Source organism: Colletotrichum orchidophilum (assembly GCF_001831195.1).
Source record: "Colletotrichum orchidophilum strain IMI 309357 chromosome Unknown Scaffold_43.1, whole genome shotgun sequence".
Lineage (NCBI taxonomy): Eukaryota > Fungi > Ascomycota > Sordariomycetes > Glomerellales > Glomerellaceae > Colletotrichum > Colletotrichum orchidophilum.
Genome location: NW_019172999.1, coordinates 139,044 through 156,760, shown reverse-complemented (window position 1 = coordinate 156,760; position 17,717 = coordinate 139,044). Strand labels below are relative to the sequence as shown.

Sequence of the window (17,717 nt, the reverse complement as noted above, 5' to 3'; positions counted from 1 at the left end):
CTCCATCGAAGTATCGTTTTGGTCCGAACGAAGTCCAACAATGTACACTACCCAAGGTATATCACGGGAGGTTTCTTCGGTAGCGTATGCAATTACCAAATAAGTGATCGATGCTGACCCGACCCGACCTTTGCCTTTGAGTTGCCTCGCCTTAAGGTGCCTTAGCCCAGCCGCGCCAGTACATTAGACTCACCTTTCTAAACATACAGACTCCCGGGATAGACGGGAGGTGAGATCTGGTATGTACAGGTACATGCCGCACACGCTGTTACTGGCCCGTCAGAGAACACAAGGCACGTATCTTTTCTTCTGCCGGCCTGCGACGGATCATTCCAAGTCTTGGGGGGAACCACCACCACCACCACCACCACCACCACAAGCCGGTGGTGCACACGCTCCACCCTGCCACCTAGGTTCCATTCCTTTTCGGCAGGCGAAGCAGACAATCCCAGCTTCGGCGCCGGATCAACGTCGGGTTGCCTTTTTGACGACATGCGATAGCCCCTCGTGACCTTCCCTAACACTGAAAGTTCTCGCGAGAAAGAGAGGTGGAGAGATAAGACGCAACGTCTGTGACATTTCAGTTTGCCATTAGAGACCACTTATCGCCTTCTGTCCAGCAACATAAATGCTATCGGCCGCGACCATCTTGTGCCGAGCCTCTGTTAGATCAAACAAGAACCCCGCCATCGCAGCCATCGCTGCCGTCGCCGTCCTTCGACCCTTCCAGACCCGAGCTCGATTCTCGACATCCACCAGCACAATGGCTCCTCCCGCTGCCGCGCTCGACTTTGTCGACTTTGTCAATGCCTCTCCCACTCGTAAGCATTATCGGCATTGTGTGCGCGCGCATCTTTGTTCCTCGCTAACTGTGCCCCCCGCCCACAGCATACCACGCCTGCGCGACCGCCGCCGCCCGCCTCGAAAAGGCCGGCTTCACAAAGATCAAGGAGCGCGACTCGTGGAACTCGGCGCTGCGTCCCGGCGGAAAGTACTACCTCACCCGCAATGGCTCGTCCATCGTCGCCTTCGCCATTGGCAACAAGTGGAAGCCCGGCAACCCGGTCGCCATGATCGGCGCCCACACCGACTCCCCCACCCTGCGCATCAAGCCCGTCTCCAAGAAGAGCAACGTCGGGTTCTTGCAGGTCGGCGTTGAGACCTACGGCGGCGGTATCTGGCACAGCTGGTTCGACCGTGATCTCAGCATCGCCGGCCGCGTCCTCGTCAAGGACGCCGAGGGCAACTTTGTCCAGAAGCTGATCAAGGTCGACAAGCCGCTACTGCGCATCCCGACTCTGGCCATCCACCTTGACAGGAGCTCCACCTTTGACCCGAACAAGGAGAACGAGCTGTTTCCCATCGCCGGACTGGCCACGGCGGAGCTGAACAAGAGCAGTGCGAAGCCCGAGACTGCTGTTGAAGGCGAGGAGGCGGAGGAGGATTTCAAGCCGCTCAAGGCCATGACTGAGCGTCATCACCCTCACATTCTCGACGTGATCGCCTCTCACGCTGAGGTCGAGCCCGAAGCCGTAATTGATTTCGAGCTCGTCCTGTACGACGTGCAAAAGTCCTGCCTCGGTGGCCTCAACGACGAGTTCATCTTCTCGGCCCGCCTCGACAACCTCAACATGACGTACTGCTCCATCGAGGGCCTCATCGCCTCGGTCCGCGCGGCCGACGTCCTCGAAAACGACTCCACCATCCGCCTCGTGACCTGCTTCGACCACGAGGAGATCGGGTCCACCTCGGCCCACGGCGCCAACTCGAACCTCCTCCCCGCGGTCCTCCGCCGCCTCGCCTCTCTCCCTGGAAGCCGCGACACGGCCTCGGACGGATCGTACGTGGCGGTATCCTCACACGACGGCGGCGACTACGAGTCGACGGCATACGAGCAGACGCTCTCGCGTTCGTTCCTCGTGTCGGCCGATATGGCGCACTCGGTGCACCCCAACTACGCGGGCAAGTACGAGTCGAGCCACCAGCCGGCCATGAACGGCGGCACCGTCATCAAGGTCAACGCCAATCAGCGGTACGCGACCAACTCGCCCGGCATCGTGCTCCTCCAGGAGTGTGCGCGCCTCGCGGGCGTCCCGCTGCAGCTCTTTGTCGTCCGCAACGACTCGCCGTGCGGCAGCACCATCGGCCCCATGCTCAGCGCCAAGCTTGGCGTCCGGACGCTGGACTTGGGTAACCCGCAGCTCAGTATGCACTCTATTCGCGAGACAGGAGGCAGCGCGGATGTAGAGCACGCGATTAAGCTATTTGAGAGCTTTTATGAGCGGTTTGGCGAGCTGGAGGAGAAGATTCTTGTTGATTAGAAAGCTGTGGATGTTGTATCGAGTTTGCAAAGTGGCTCTGGCCAGAGGGTATAGTTGTAGTAAGTTGTAGCAGTAGTCGCGAATACCTTGGAGCTGTCGGGTGACGAGAATACGATGTGAATTGAGTAACCGCTTCACTGGCGTTGGAACTATGATGCTGGGGCTGTGAAGATAAATGTTACGTTTCGAGCACGAGATATTGGTTGAGGAGTACCTCCCTTAAGGTGACCAAGATACGAGCCAGGAAGTGGTGGCTCGGCGCTCGTGCCTACGTCCTTCCGTCTCTCATCCGGAGACGGGACTTGGAACTTCACCGCGTCCAACTCCCGGCTTCCATTTGTCTTGTTGGCAGCCTTTCATACGTTCAGGATCTCCAGCGGAACCCTTCTTTGACGTGTCCTTCCCCGGGCCCCCAACTCCCCGATTCCATCCAGTCAGACAACCTAATCATCTTGACATCATCTGGGGTCCTTATCAGCTCCAATTCGACTCTGAAAAGAATCTTACTTGACGATATCTAGAATCCAACTTTACCTCTCTACCTCCACATTATGGGTGGGCACCTTCCTCTCCGATCGTTTACTCATTCCTTCCTTTCGATATCATGACCGACCCGCCCCGCCCTTCTCGCACCCCGGTTAGACTGGACAGCCAGTCTTGCTCGACCTGGGTATTTAAGACAACCTGTTATTTTTGAAGCCTCTTCTCATCCTCATCCCTTCCTTTGACTATACCCAAGGCGTCGATCCCGAGCGACTTTGACCCCGGCTTGACCTAAGTTGAACCTCAACCTGACTTCGACTCAATCTGGCTTTGACTTCGCCGACCCGGGTCATCGAATTCGAAACGCTTCGCCGCGATTCGATAAATATACCTCGACGGACACCTCCGGCTGAGGCTCTCACGATACATCTCCTGGGTTCTTACCAAAGATTCGTGATCTTTCATTGCATCTTCATCTCAATTCTGTATTGTCTTTCCGACACCTGAGGTAGGGCATATCTCTGCTGGCGATCATTACACGGGAAGATCGCCTCCACGTTTTGTGAATTTCACCTGCCATCCTGATTCTTCGACGTATTTGGCATGTTCTGAAAAACCCACTTCGAAATCTTGATACCGGCCCTTTCTGTCTCCAAGTTCGCCTTAGCTTCCATTTCAGATTGGAATTATTCCCAGCCAAAGCTTATTCAGGTTCTTGACTCCTTCCTCCTCTGCTCTGTCGCCTTCCCTTCACCATCACTCTCCCGGCGATTCGCCCATTGGCAGAACCTACACTCTCTCCTGACTCGATCGAATCACTTCAAAGAACAACACAAGTACCTTCCTCCTCCGAGTCTCTTTTTCCATTACTCCCACCAACAACACCATTGCCTTCCATAGCCCGGTACTACATATTCCGTTCTCTTCATCTGCCTGGGTCGACACCAAGTCAACCTGATCCACAAGTGGCTTCGAAGGCGCTGACTCAACTTCTAGTTCTGGACTTTTGGTAACAAAACAAGGGAATTTTCAGGGAAGAGCGTCTAGGCGACTCCTTCGACCGAGAGTCCCCTTTCCGGTGAGTACAAGATCAGCCCCGATTTTCAACAACACGACCAAACCTGCTCCTCAGCAACATCACGCTAGAGACTTCGGGATTTCCAAGCAGAACCTACCCTCACATTATTGGATATATCCATGCGATCGGCCGGTACACATCTAATTTTGCCAGGTGCAGAGGGCCAAGCAAAACTCAAGCGATCCTTCGATTTGGTGAGTTCACCCGTACTCGCACTTTCCCCTCTTTGAGGCTCCTCCACCTTCACCTTCAATACTAAGCACCTTCCAAACCTAATCCCAATCACTTTTCCCTTTCAACAGCACTGAATTATTCCAACATCATCTTTTCTATCCAAGGCAATTGGATCCTTACCTCTAAGCTTGCTTCAACCATTGTTCAGTCACTATCTTGACGAACTTTCCACATCTTCCAAGACTTTGCAGACAGACCCCTAAAACCTCGACTCCTGCTGAACTTTAAGCATACAACCCGTGGAAGCCCGGAAATATCGCAGAGATTCCACCGGAGCCTGGAACTACAGTCTCTTAGGAAAAATATCCGATCGCACCTTCCATCGAGCACAACAGGAAGGAAGTACGGCATCTTTCTCGGTCTCAAACGTCGTCTTGCGTATTCACTTCACCTCAAAGAACAGCCCAGGCACCTTGCAACCTCGCAGATCTCTCTCCCACTTTTGAAGATGGTCGTCTACGTTACTTAATTCGGCACCTTCACTTCTACCGTCGACTACCTCTTCAACGGTCTTTCTTTGACCATACCCAGAAACCAGTCTGACGATCTTGCCGACACAACACTTCATTTCCTGTCCGTATCGAAACTTCCGTCTTTGACCTCAATAAAGACGGTCACTCATACGTTAGTTACCGGAAATATCCCATCATCTAATCAAGACTATCATCCAAGAAGATCAAGTAAGGCCACTTATTTCCCTTTGTAATTTAAAGAAATTCACTAATCTGTCATGTGAGCTAGTCATCACTGCCAAGATGTGCCAGAACGTCTTCTACACCTATGCGTGCCAGCATGTGGAGTGCGTTACCTATGACTGCACCAAGGGTCGCAAATCCATAGGATCTGGCTGCATCCATCGCCAGCCATCCCAGCATACCAGCCTCACGGATCAGCTCTGTCATGACTGCAGCGAGATGGCTCGCAAAATGAGGCAGCGTCGCCTCGATGCCAAAGCTATGAGACACATTCGGGACCAGACCCACCGACGCAATGAGATGATGGCACAGGCTCAGTTGCAGGGCTCCATGAATCAGCAGCAGTCTTCTCAGAATCAACAAAGTCAACAGACTCAACAGGCCCAGCAGCCGCAGAGTCGTCAAGATCAACAGTCAATCTCACCCAATGGGAAGACTGTTCGCCCCCTGGAGTCGAACAAGCTGGCCAACATGGACCCCGATTGCGACTCTGAGCTTGGCCTGCCTCCTCATAGGCTGTATCAGCTCCATGTGGCAGAAGACCTGTGGCACTCGTTCACGCGCAGCAGCATGCAGTAAAGGAAGAGATAATGGGGCAGGCTTTTGAGAAAGGCTTGAGGCCTTGACGAGATGGGCATCTTTGGAGGCGACAAGACCATGCTACTAGTACACCGTGCCGGTGAGGGTAAATTGCGGTTCGGTTTGGGAATGAGAACGGCATATCCTAATTAAGGGCACAAAGTCATCTAGGAAGAGACCACCAGCGATTGCCTCTACCAACGATACCACAGATATACTGACTTCATGGTCTTTCATATGTTTCCATGCTAAATGTTGTTTAAGAGTCGACAACAAAAGGTTTCACTAGCCAAAGGACCAAAGAAAAGCCAGACTGGGACTGCTAATCCGATGATGTGAAGTTCGCACATCTTGGCGGCTCCGAGGAGCTGGTTCTAGGGAGGAAGGAGAAAAATGGGTAAAAATGGCCAACGCAGCCAGTGAGAAGAAGAAGAGCAGGGGTCTTTGGATCAACCAACGAACCTCCCCCAGCTGAGCTCTGACAGCTTTAGGTTGCCTGCCCCGTGCCCCAGCTGAGCTTACTTGCACTAACACACGTGGAGAGGCTCCAGACCAGCACTCGAGCTGAGGCAACTGACGTTGCCCCCCTCCACTCCGAACTTGGCAAGGCCATCTGGCCAACTCTTTTTTTTCCGCGTCCCAACGTCATCGTTCGTCCACACCACTGCTCACCCAGCCCACGCTACGCAACTGAGCCTCCAGTCAGCCATGGTTCTCTGACGATTAATACGTAAACTCATCAGATCGAATCCTCCCCTAATACCTCGGACCTATCCCCAGCCAGTTGCAGGGAACGTCTCCCCGCCAAGACCGCCGTCAGATTCGCCAACATGGCTCCCCCCTTCGAGACTGCGAAGCTCTCCCTCGACTACCTCCCCTATGCCTGCGAATTCGACCCTCAAGATGCGAATCGGCTCCTCATCGGCGGTGGAGGTGGTGCTAACCGGAGCGGCGTCGCCAACAAGATTGTTCGTCATCCCCTCGCTCTGAAATCTCCCCACCTTCCTGCCTTCGTGCGACTGACCTTGTACGCCGCAGACAGTGATCGACACCTCGGCCAAGGATGAACTGCGCATCAGTGGCGAGGCCGACCTCAGCCGTAATGAGGACAGCGTCATGACCCTCGCCGCCGGTCCCAAGAAGGGCAGGACGAGCTACCTCTACGCCGGCATCAACTCGAGCCCCGCCGAGGTCGAGAAGGGCAAGAACGAGCACTTCCGCGCCTTCGGCATCGAGCAGAGCAAGGCGCGCGTCTCGGCCGGAGCCAACGCCCCAAGTGTGAGCCTGGCTGAGCTCTCGCGCACCTCCATCTTCGCCTACAACGAGGTCGACAAAGATGCGTACCAACGCGTCCTCCGGCTCTCTGCGCCGTACGGCGAGAAGCAGCTCGGCGTCGTGGCGACGGGTTTGGCCAAGCAGTCCCAGATTGCGATTTTTGAGATCTCATCTGGGAGTGCTACCAAGCCCAAGATCCTCGGACAGTTGGACGTTTCCAAGGAACCCGTGGACGTGGACGTCATTCAGACTGGGGACGACTCGTACCAGGTCGCATATTGCGACGAGCGCGAGTTGTTCGTCATCAATGTCACAAAGTCTGAGATTGACGGTCCTCACCATGCCTTTGAAATCAAGGAGGACAGCGCTGGCACCTGGGCCAATTTCCGGTCAATCCGGTATCTCTCTAAAGACTTTGTATTGGCAGGTACCAACATCCCCAAGCGGGCTGGTGCAATCCTCCTCGGAATCCGATTGCCAATTAAGGAGGACGAGCCTGGGCGCTTGGCGGCGTCGGTCAAGCTGCCTCGCGCAGTGAACCAAGTGACAACCATTGCTGCGCGGAATCTCACTCCGCCTTCGGCTCCTGGTGCCAAAATCGGCAATGCGCAATTCCTTGTCGCTGCGGTTGGTCAGGATCGGTCGATATCACTCTTCACGCTCGAGCATATGGCGCATTCGAGCATAGACCTGCTCGTCGACTTTGATCTGCTCACGACGTTGAAGGATGTGCATCCTCTGCAGATCACAAACGTCGCCCTCTCGCACTACATTCCACCCAAGACCACTGCCCGCCCTCAATACATCAAATTGGCGAGTATCTCGATGAAGAATACGGTTATCGTGCACTCCATTCTTCTGAAAAAGTTCACCGACAGAGACGCCCCCATCCGCAAGGGCGGTCCGCCGCGCCCCCAGCGGTATGCGGTTGCCCTCCAACCCCGCAAGTGGTCCAAGACTTGGCTCGCAGCGACGACGGTCCTCGTCCTTGTGCTGGCTATCCTCTTCCAACTCGGCCTCGAAACCATGGGCGCAATTCAACCACGCATCCTTCCCGGTCGCGGCTCCGTCGCGAATGTGCCCAACGAATTCCTCACGTCTATCATCGGCGACGTCCACGCTGTGCAAGGAGACCCGATCGTCATTCGCGAGGACGTCGTTAGCCCCACGCATGTTGAAGAAGACCCCGTCCCCAGATTTCAGGCCGCTGTGCATGATGAGGAGGTATACGGTCCCGCGGTGAGCTGGGAGGACCTGGCGCCGCAGCAGAAGAAGCTCTGGAAGGAGAAGCTCTCCAAGGCGGGCCACTGGACGCAGAACATGGGAGAGAGCGTGTTCAAGGGCGTTTTGTTTGGGGAGATTGCCGGGGCGGTGGGACGCGCTGTAGGAGGTCAATAACGGCGGATATTGATTGAGAGGCAGGAGATATATCATAAGAGTTGTTTACGGGAATGTCGTTGATAGAATTTACCCGGGAGGGCTTGTACGATTTAATCACGAATTTGTACGATTTATTGGAGAATGATTTTGAAGATGGGAGGAGACAATTGAAGAATTTGGTTGTAACACCAGTCACTAGGCTTACTCAGGCCCATCTGCCTCGTAAGGAAATTGTCCATAGGGCAAGGTACCCTCGAGTTCCTTTATTCTTCATCTGGGACTGCTGAAATATTCACAAGCCGACCCCCCTCCCCCCAATCACACGTTATTCATACACGTTGTAATCGAGGTAGTGTGCAATGTTGGTGTGCCCGTTTTCTATGACATGGCGAGATGTATTTGGGGAAGCTGATCATGTGATGACAGTTGTGCGAAGGACTGTTTGGGATGCCGTGTCTTCGTAATAACGGTAGTAAATCGTCTTGGCCATGCTTTTTTAGTGGCCCAGCGCGCATCTTGTCGTTTCAATAGAGCTAGTATGTCGTCCTATCGGGGAGTGGTAATCTTATCTTACGAAGCAATTTACGCAAGACATCTTTGCTCAAAGGTCAAGTTCATTCTTGACAGATTGGTTTCTGTTGAAACTCACCCTCCGAACTACGAAATACCTACTCAAAAACATTAGCAAACTAGAGAAAAGAGTAAGAGTGGTTAAGCGGCGGACTTGAACGGCGCGTCATCGGCGTACCAATCTCCTTGGCCTATCGCACCATCATCATCGGCATTGGCAGCTTACTTTACGGGCTAGAGAGCCACTACTATGGCTGGGACTCTCGATTTAACCTGGAATCCGTCGCCGTGTGACGGGTGTGCATATAATGAAGACTCTAGGGAAGATCATGAAAAGTGTTGCTGGATGAATTTCATTCTGCCCAGCTGACAATAGCACCCATTTTACTCTCCTTTAGCTCTCGATTGAGCTCCACGAGACCTTCTAGCACATTCTCCTATTGCTCCGCTGCGACTTAAGCAACGGATCGTTCTTTGGGGTCAAGAGACAGACAGGATGGGGATGGAGTGGCCCTGGCTGGGTTATTGGTGCCCCTCCCAGAGCTGGAGAAGGAAGAAGACTGGGACAGGCCCGAGGAGCATCAGGGACATGAACTTGAGTATCCTTTTCTCTAGCGGGAGAGCTACAAGCACAGCATAGTAGTCTCGTAGTAGCTGCTACTGAAAGAGATGAGAATAACGACGCCGACCGGGGCGGAGGCGGCAGTAATGAGGGACAATGCTGGGAGGGAGAAAAAGCAATAGCCCCATCCTCCTAGGGCGGAGATCTTAGGTTGCGCCAACGCGAGGACTAGAAGGACGAATCCCGCAGTTGGTGATCATAACTTTGACTCTGCTCGTTTGGTGAAGCCTTTACATATACAGTAGGTCTGCGAAGGGGTCGCTGGCGACGAAGTTGTGAACGTGTTGACGTCCCCAAGGCTTCGTCTCCTTATAGCCAATGCCGCCACATTGAGTCAGTACTTGCCAGTCCTCCTCATTTGAGGTTTATTCCTTTGCTATGTACGGCAAGAGTTTCTATACCGCCTAGCCAGCCGCTGTCAACTAGTTCGACGACGCGAACTAGGACAACGCCCGTTGAACAAACTGAATCACGCTGTCGATGCCACCGATCCAACCCGCAATTGCTTTGCAGTATTTGTAGAATGGCACTGAGAGTACCCAGGTTGATGACTATATCCAGGCTAAGTCATTTTCAATTCAGGAGGCTCTATCGTTGACCGAGATTTGTGTGATGCTTCAATAAGTATTCTTCAATGTCGTTCATCGCCGTGTCTATGCGTACATGTCATACTAGTAGCGCTTCTAATGCCTCGGAAATAAAAACCAACCAAATAACAGAGCTACGCTTCCATGTACGCGCAAGGACGTACACACAAATGAGGAAAATAAAGGCAAAGAGAAAGGACGCTCTTGAATCTAGCTCCGCTCTGCGGCAGAATGACACCCTAATCACTTGTGCTTCGTCTCCGTCGTGCCACTTTCGGTCCCGCTCTCCACACTCGACTCCTTTCTTACAACGTTTGTGGCCTTGTTCTTACCGAATAGAAGCCCGGGGTGTCCAAGGCACAGCGCAAACACAGCGCAGATGATGAGGCTGGGAGGACAAGTCAGCATAAGGCCACCAAGGAGACTGCTTTCATGGGGGAAAAAGAAAACTCACACTCCCTCCAACCCGATAAACAAGCCCTCATTCGTAATCTTGTCAGAGTTCGAGTATCCCTCGCTCAGTTCGTCCACGCGGTACGCGCACCGCGCAAGGATGAGCACGATTGCCAACGCCAGGAACCCGAAAAACGTCTTCTCCCGGCGCGTGAGCTTGCGCGCAACGTCGGACCGCGTGTAGCGGATCATGTAGTCTGCAAAGAGCGAGCAAAAGGTGACGAGGACGACGACCTGGATGACCAACCCCGCCATGGCGAGGTCGACGCCCGTGTCGGAGCTTCCTTTTGAGGTGGTGCTCAGCGCGCCGCCGGCGGCCTGCAGGACGAGGCAGAAGACGTCAAAGGAGATGAAGAGCCAGTAGATGTACTTTGTGGGGATGCGGGAGAGCTCCGGCGCGAAGGATTCGATGCTATGAGGGAGTAGCCGAGTCAGTTTTGATGTGTCTCAAAGTAATGTGGCGGTGCTATATTGGGCCGTCATGCTTGCTTTTCGTCCGGGAGGAAGACTCAAATGCACATATTCTAAGATGATGACGTGCGGTGTAAGAAGGCAAGGGGGTGCGCTGATGAGGCAGCTGTCAAGGAGCCCTCACGGGGAGAAGTAGAAAAAGAGAATGAGAACCGAGAAAAAGCAATGAGCGCGAAACTTGAACTGGAAACCACAATACGAGTCCCAAAAAAATAAAAATAAAACAACACTTACGCTTTTGAAATGGTAACATAGATGGCGGCGGTGTAGTAGACGGGACCGCTCGTGATGAAGACGATTTGGAGCATAAAGGCGATGAACTCGAACGGGTTCTTGTACATGATGATGCGGCCGACGTAGCCGACAATCTCGCTGAGGCAGCCGGCGAGCATGAAGGCCATGAACCACCACTGCCGCCACTTGATGCCGAGAACGACATGTACGGCGCCGGCGAGGGCGAAGAGGGCGAGGAAGAGGATGTTGACGGCGAGGTTTGGGCGGTACTTGTACAGGCTGTACTCGAGCGGGCAGATGTCGAGGGTGCAGTTGGATTTGGGCCCAAAGGTTATGATGTAGGGCGGGAGAGGGGGCGGAGGGCCGGCCATTGTGAACGAGAGTGATGCTTGAGACGTGGTGTTCTTCTTTTGGGGGTTTAGAAGTCCTCTTCTGACGAAGTAGGAAGCAGCAGCAAAGACGAATAGTGTGAAGAGTAGTCGAGGAGAGTGAAGAGTCAGCCAGTCGGTTGGAAAGCTCTTTTTCTCTGTTCGATCTGTTTACGTGCCAGAGGGTCAAGGGGATGTCTTAAAAGTCGGATGCGTCAAGCTCGGGCCTTGGTTAATGGAATCAACAAGCAAACATTTCACCCATTTCGAGCATGGGAAGAGGCAGATGATATATATGCTTCTGCAGGGAGAGCCATTGATAGGGAGTGTTCTCATTTCGCTCTACTCGCTAAACCGTGCTACTGGGCTGGATCAGCGCAGATGGGACAGCTTCGTCACCACTAGTGACCAGATACCAAGAACATGGCTCTCGCATTCTCTTGGAGAGATCAGGAATAAGCTCGCATACCTAGCGGAGGGTAAGTGGATGGGGAAAAAGCATCTTGGCGCGGGAAGAAAACGCCCAGTCTTGCAGGTGACAGGCGCGTGAGGAAAGGCAGTGCGATTTCTCTCGCATCCGCATCGACGGGAGGGCAGAGACAAGTGTTTGAATCTTGCATCGGGCGGGTGGCTTGCCTAGGCCGCCAGGGAGGATGATGGCCGATGTGGACGGTGAGAGGGGGAAACCAAACAGGAGGCTGATTCCACACACCCTGGTTGGGTGCGCAAACGGCAAAGGCAGCTCCCAGCCTCCGTCCTTCCGTTGACTCCCTTGGATCCTCGAGCACCAGGCAAGACATTGCGCCTTCTCGAGGCCAACAACGAAAGGTGGAAGGCTTGTCTGGCTTCGATCATCGCGGCTGGCTGTTTGGTTGTCTTCGCTTAAATTAAGCGAGTGCGAGAGTGGAGACGACCACGCTAGCAAGCTAGGTACAGTAGACTACTAGTGTAACGCAGGTAGGTATTTTACTCGCCCGTCCCAGCAAGACGGATGGCAGTCCGTTTTCCGATGACGACTGGGTCGGGATAAAAGTAAGCCGTTCGGCTATAATGCAGGAGTGATAGTTTTGGGATGATGCGCGTGGCTTTCCCGGTTGGCGGTGCTGATAACGGACGTGGGATGATTCGAGGCTGCAGGGCTGGGGCGGGCGGGAGTGCTTGCATATTTTGCTGACGATGTCCCAATGGTTAAGGAGACCGGTCTGAAAGTCGACGTGTCATCGACGATGCTTGGTTGCTTTGAAGCTGCTGCTGGATTCTGGAACTGGTATGGCCGCTGGAGTTGCTGCGTGAACCTATCCTGTGCTGGCGGTCAAGCCATCACTGGGCTAACTGAGCCGCGGCCATCGGACCCCGGGGTTTCGGTGTCGGAGTCGGCGTCGGCGATCCGTTGTGTCGTTGGTTACTTAAGCTCCGATGCCTGGATGCCGAACGCCAGGGCTAGAGGAACGGTCGAATATGCTATAGAAGCCACAAAGTGTACTTGTGTCTGTCTACCTGGTATTTACACAGCCAATTTCAAAAAGCAGAAAAAAACAAAGTATTTGTCCTACCCATCGGAGAATTGTAAAAGCCTTGTCATGGCGATCCCTGATCCCTTGAAGAACCCCCTTTGCAGGGCAATTCGTTCCTTCAAACATTATCGTCCACACTGATGACTCCGATGAGGCCGTTGCCCCATTGTCCAACTGCAGATGGCCGTTTGATGGATACAATTAAGGTAGTAAGACGGATATGCAGAGTGGGACCCTCGACGCATCCATAGGGCCGAGTTCTCGGCCCATGGTCACCGCCGTCCCGGACCAACCTAAGTGGGGCCGTATCTGAAGCGGCAAAGTCCCGATGCAATAAACACACGACTTTGGCCAGACGCATCTTTCTTCTGTATCCTAGATCTCGGATACCTGCAAAGCGATGTTGATCTCGAATCGATTAAGACTGTAGCTATGCGTCTTCAAAGGCAAGAACAACATGGTCCCTTTTGCTTTTAGAGAAGTAAGAGAAGGGTGCGCTGCGTTGGTAAAATCGAGTGTGGTCTTGCCCAGGTGGAGAACAAGCAATTCTATGTTTGACCTTCACACACAAACGAAACTAGAGGTTGCGTAAAAGTCGCTGCAATATATTCGCAGAGCCTGAGTGGCCATCAAGGTCACCCGTGCTCGATACGAGGGAACTACCGTTGGCACGGATCGGACGTGGCCGAGAAAACGACTCATTAAAGGAAAGGGGGAGCAAACAACAAGCCGCTACTCGAAAAGCGAAGAATAATTCGTACACTTGACCCTTCGTCTTTGCCTGAGATTTGTCGTTGATTTCTGGCCATCGGATTGGTTTCTGCTGTACACCGGGTCGCGGCAATGTTGCCTCGGGGCGCAGTCACAGCCTTCAGGTGAGGGCTATCTTCAGGCTGACCCTATGTTGTCTTGGCAAGCATGGGTCTCAAGTCGTTTGCCAAACTGCAGCCTCGGTGAGTGGAAGGAGAATGTATTCCAAACATGTCCACTCAGGAAAGCCACCTTGCCTTGACTGAGCAATCACTCCAAGTACAAAAGGGAGAAAATCTTCGAATTACGTTGCAACCGACACAAACCACAGACATAAATCAAGTGATTGAAACAAGAGTACTTTTTTTTTTCTTTCTTTTTTTTTTTAAAAAAAAGGAGACAACATCGGCAGACCAGTTTGGTCTATTGCAACTTTTCAGGCCGGGTTGTCTGGACCGGAGGGAGTTCAATGCCCTCCCATGAGCGCCTATGCAATATCAAGAAAGTTTGTACAGCATGCTGCAAAATGCAAAATATAGTACCCGACGATGAATTCGTAATTCGAATTGCCTCCTGTACACGATGCTAGTGCGGCAGCTGTGAGACGCATGATGCGGCAGGGAAAGGTTGTCTGAAAGGATGTCTGGAATACACGATACAGACACAATCTTTCCCACCGTCGCCTCTGCGCCTCGAAGATGAAGACATGAGTATCGGTGACTGACTGGATGGAGTTGTCCAAACAACAAACAAGCGACTCTCGATCCACAATGGAAGGGCCATCTTGACCGCTCAAGCCCCGAGCCTCGCTCAGCCAGGTAGATGAAAGGTGTGCAGGCAGAATTCCATCTTTTCAAAGTCTGGTAACCGGAATGAATTCATGACCTATCAGATGGCAGCGGGAACAGCGCAAGATCCAATGCGCACCGTCGATCACCAACACCAATACGGCATGCCCACGGCACAACATCAGACGTTGCGGCAAACGCAATTGTCGATCCATGGTACGGATCTCCTCGGAACAGACCGAGAGCGACCGTGCACCGCACACCCAATGGGCCCAATGTAACCTCCTCCCTCTCATCTCCCCAGACTCTACGGATAGACGTCGCAGTAACGGCGTAACCGCGTATGACAAAAGTGGGAGAGAGATTTGCAACTTTGCATGAGGGAGCCACTGGACCCCCAACGTCGGCGACCAAAAAAAGAACAAGAAGAATATCCCCCGAAATGAAGGCCGGAACTGCGCCTTGCATCCTTGAGAAATGGGCAGTGAAAACGTACAATATAAATGAGTTCAAAACTTCCAAACTCATTCATCCATGGCCTTCCTTTTCCAGCGCCCCAAATCCCCCATGATCCATCGCATAGATGGACATTCCCCTCCCTCATCTTCGTGTTCCGCGGTGAACCTTGACCGCAGGTTTGCTGTAGCGCCCTCCTCTTCGACGTGCATAATGATGGGAAACCGAACAATTGTGCAGTTGACTTTGTCGGGGAAGCCGTTCATCCCATTGGGCGGAGCCCAGCGTTTCGTCCAAATTGAACCGGGGCCCCATCCATCCAATCACGCACACCCGTTCGTCCAAATCGTAATTTCCCGAAAGTCCCTCAAGTTGATCCGAGGGGATTTCCCACACCCATATGCATGAGGGCAGGGGGGGTGCGCGGTTAGCATAATTTTAAAAGGGCGATCAATCATCACACCCCCCTTCCCTCCTCCTTGTTCCCTGCATAGACGAGAAGAAATCTTTGGAAAAAGTCGTCTGAACTGTTGGTGGTTCGGTTCCATTCGACTGGTGCTTACGGTCCGTATTTCGTCTGTTGATGTTTCGATCGGTGTGTAGACTGTGAAGTGGTGATTTCGGAGTCGTCCGCGGTGATGATCAACGCGGAAAGCTGCGTTGAATTGCCCATTTGGAGCTTTGAAGTCCGGGGAAGATCGCTGTATGGCGGATGTCACCTCACTTGAAGAAACATCCCCCCCCTCCCGATCTTACTGTCGCCAACCACTCAGAGCAGCGAATGTCACGTTGCGGATTGGCACTTTTCGTACAGATGTTCCCCAAACACTTCGTCGTTAAAGCCAGGCCGTCCGTGACACAGCCAGTCCAGGCCCTCGCGCTCGATGTCTCAATCGCAAGGTGACTTTACTTGGCTTGTTTCCCCGGGCGTCCCCCAGATACAATTAGAAGATTAGGTACAAATGGTATTTTTTTGCCATTCCGTTAAGATACAATGTACAAAGAGAAACGAGGCTCTTTTTTACATTTCCTCTTATACTCCCCAGCAAAAGAACACCCGTTAGATTTCATCGTAAACTGCCGTAGCCTTGGTTGGCTTTTCCTCAGAAGAGTTGTCCAGGAGAAGAAGACATTTATGCGAAGACGAAGGCGGCAACACCGGCGACAGCGGCCAGCATGGCGGATCCGGTCAGACCAGCAGCACCGGCAATAACGGGAGTCTTGGTGGGGGAAACAGTGCTGATTAAGAGTTAGTTGTTTTGCTCCTTTTTCCAAAATCACAACAGGGCAGTACTCACGTTCCGTTGCCACCAATAGGGACACCAGGGATAGTCGCAGAGGGCTGGCTGGGGGCGGAGGTAGGGCAAGAGGCCTGGACAGTCTCGTAGATGACGGTGGGGATGACGGTGGTAACGCTGGTAGAGATGGTCTTGACGGTGATTCCGCTGCAGACGGAGGTAGCGCTGGTGGCCAGGGTGGCGGGGACGGAGACAGAGGGAGCAACACCACCAGTGACGGAGACGGAGGGAGCAACGCCGCCGGTGGCAGAGACGGAGGGAGCAGCGCCGGTCTCGGTGATAGACTCGCTAGGGGTGACAGCCTCGGACGGGGTAGGGACGGCGGTGATGGAGGCGCTGCCGCTGGCGGAGGGAGGAACGACGACGGGAGCGGTCTCGACGGGCTCGGCGCCGGACACGGTGACGGAGGCTTCAGCGGAGGTGGACACGGCGACGACGCTGGAGGAGACGACGGTGCTGCGGGCAGGGCAGTTCGTGACCTCGGGAGCGCAGGAGGTGATGGTGAAGTACTCGGTGGAGTAAACGGTGGAAGCGGGCTCGTCAGCGGTGGCCAAGACGGCACCAGCGACGGCGAGGACAGCAACAGCGTAACGCATTTTGAATAGAGGTATTGGGGAGGTTGTGGAAAACGAAGTTGTTTGTTGAATTAAGAGAGCGAGTGTTTTTTAAGCCAAGAGCTTTGGTAAAGAGTGGACGACCGAAGTCAAAGTTGAGTCAAAAGCGGATGCTTGAGATTGATGAGGCTTGCTTGGCTGGAGAGGGAAGAAAGAGATAGTGTGAAGCGAACGAGGAGGACGGCAGCATATTAATAGCAATGTTGGACAAGTGCGCGTCCTTCATCCAAACGGCCCCCTCTCCCCGGTCTGAGAGAGTCAGTCAGCTCCCCTCCCGTTTCCTCCGCCAGGCACTCCGCCGACGCCCAGCAGCAGCAAGTGAGAGCGAGCGGCAGTGACATGGAACGAGGCACAGAGTGGGAAATTACACAACGCCTGCTAAAATCCAGCCCCATGAACGCTAATCCAGGGGTTTGGTGGAGAGATGGGATGACAGCATTTGGACGAATTGGCCCGTAGAGACCAGGCCGAGCAACCTACCCTTGTTCTCACCCCGGCCTTTCCGCTGGGACTCTAGGCCGGGGTTAGATCCCATCTGCATAGCGCTACTTTAATGGCAGAACAGAAGGGAAAATGCCGTTGCCACCACCTTATTTGCTGGACTGCATTATGTGCTTCTGTAGCCTGTGGTAAGGAGAGAGAAGAGTTGAGAGCGCTTATTGAGGGTCGAGAACACGACAGGATAGGGTGACATTCCTTGATGGTAGCCGCTGGAGCTGTACGCCGGCTTTGACGCCTCCTTCACTTTCCTCGTTCGTGTGATCAATGAATCGAGCACCGCAATTTCGCTCTATCCTGATTGTACGATGACCACTTGCGCCAACGAAACGGATAGAGAGGTCATGAATCCATACACTTGCAGAAGAAAAGCCGCTGACGCTAGTATCAGGTGACGGATCGTGGGCGCGTGTTGAACGGCCAGCTGGGCAACTCTGATGACGGCTTTG

At 53.5% G+C, this 17,717-nt stretch overlaps 5 protein-coding genes across 5 annotated transcripts; 3 read left to right on the top strand and 2 right to left on the bottom strand.

The window, feature by feature from the left end:
• Nucleotides 1-628: 628 nt before the first annotated feature.
• Nucleotides 629-2,321, top strand: CORC01_05982 (aminopeptidase I zinc metalloprotease; the record flags this gene model as incomplete). The annotated part of the gene is made up of 2 exons (XM_022617624.1): nucleotides 629-821; nucleotides 889-2,321. The coding sequence occupies 2 exons, from the start codon at nucleotides 629-631 to the stop codon at nucleotides 2,319-2,321; spliced, it is 1,626 nt and encodes a 541-aa protein (XP_022475865.1).
• A 2,550-nt stretch (nucleotides 2,322-4,871) lies between these two features.
• Nucleotides 4,872-5,390, top strand: CORC01_05981 (uncharacterized protein; the record flags this gene model as incomplete). Its single annotated transcript, XM_022617623.1, has 1 exon — nucleotides 4,872-5,390. One exon carries the CDS (start codon nucleotides 4,872-4,874, stop codon nucleotides 5,388-5,390), a length of 519 nt encoding a protein of 172 aa, XP_022475864.1.
• An 830-nt stretch (nucleotides 5,391-6,220) lies between these two features.
• On the top strand, nucleotides 6,221-8,063 carry CORC01_05980 (uncharacterized protein; the record flags this gene model as incomplete). Its single annotated transcript, XM_022617622.1, has 2 exons — nucleotides 6,221-6,358; nucleotides 6,429-8,063. The coding sequence occupies 2 exons, from the start codon at nucleotides 6,221-6,223 to the stop codon at nucleotides 8,061-8,063; spliced, it is 1,773 nt and encodes a 590-aa protein (XP_022475863.1).
• Nucleotides 8,064-10,067: 2,004 nt separating this feature from the next.
• Nucleotides 10,068-11,353, bottom strand: CORC01_05979 (RTA1 like protein; the record flags this gene model as incomplete). The annotated part of the gene is made up of 3 exons (XM_022617621.1): nucleotides 10,068-10,212; nucleotides 10,279-10,689; nucleotides 10,983-11,353. 3 exons carry the CDS (start codon nucleotides 11,351-11,353, stop codon nucleotides 10,068-10,070), a joined length of 927 nt encoding a protein of 308 aa, XP_022475862.1.
• Nucleotides 11,354-15,991: 4,638 nt separating this feature from the next.
• CORC01_05978 (uncharacterized protein) lies at nucleotides 15,992-16,752 on the bottom strand (the record flags this gene model as incomplete). Its single annotated transcript, XM_022617620.1, has 2 exons — nucleotides 15,992-16,097; nucleotides 16,157-16,752. 2 exons carry the CDS (start codon nucleotides 16,750-16,752, stop codon nucleotides 15,992-15,994), a joined length of 702 nt encoding a protein of 233 aa, XP_022475861.1.
• Between the last annotated feature and the right edge of the window lie 965 nt (nucleotides 16,753-17,717).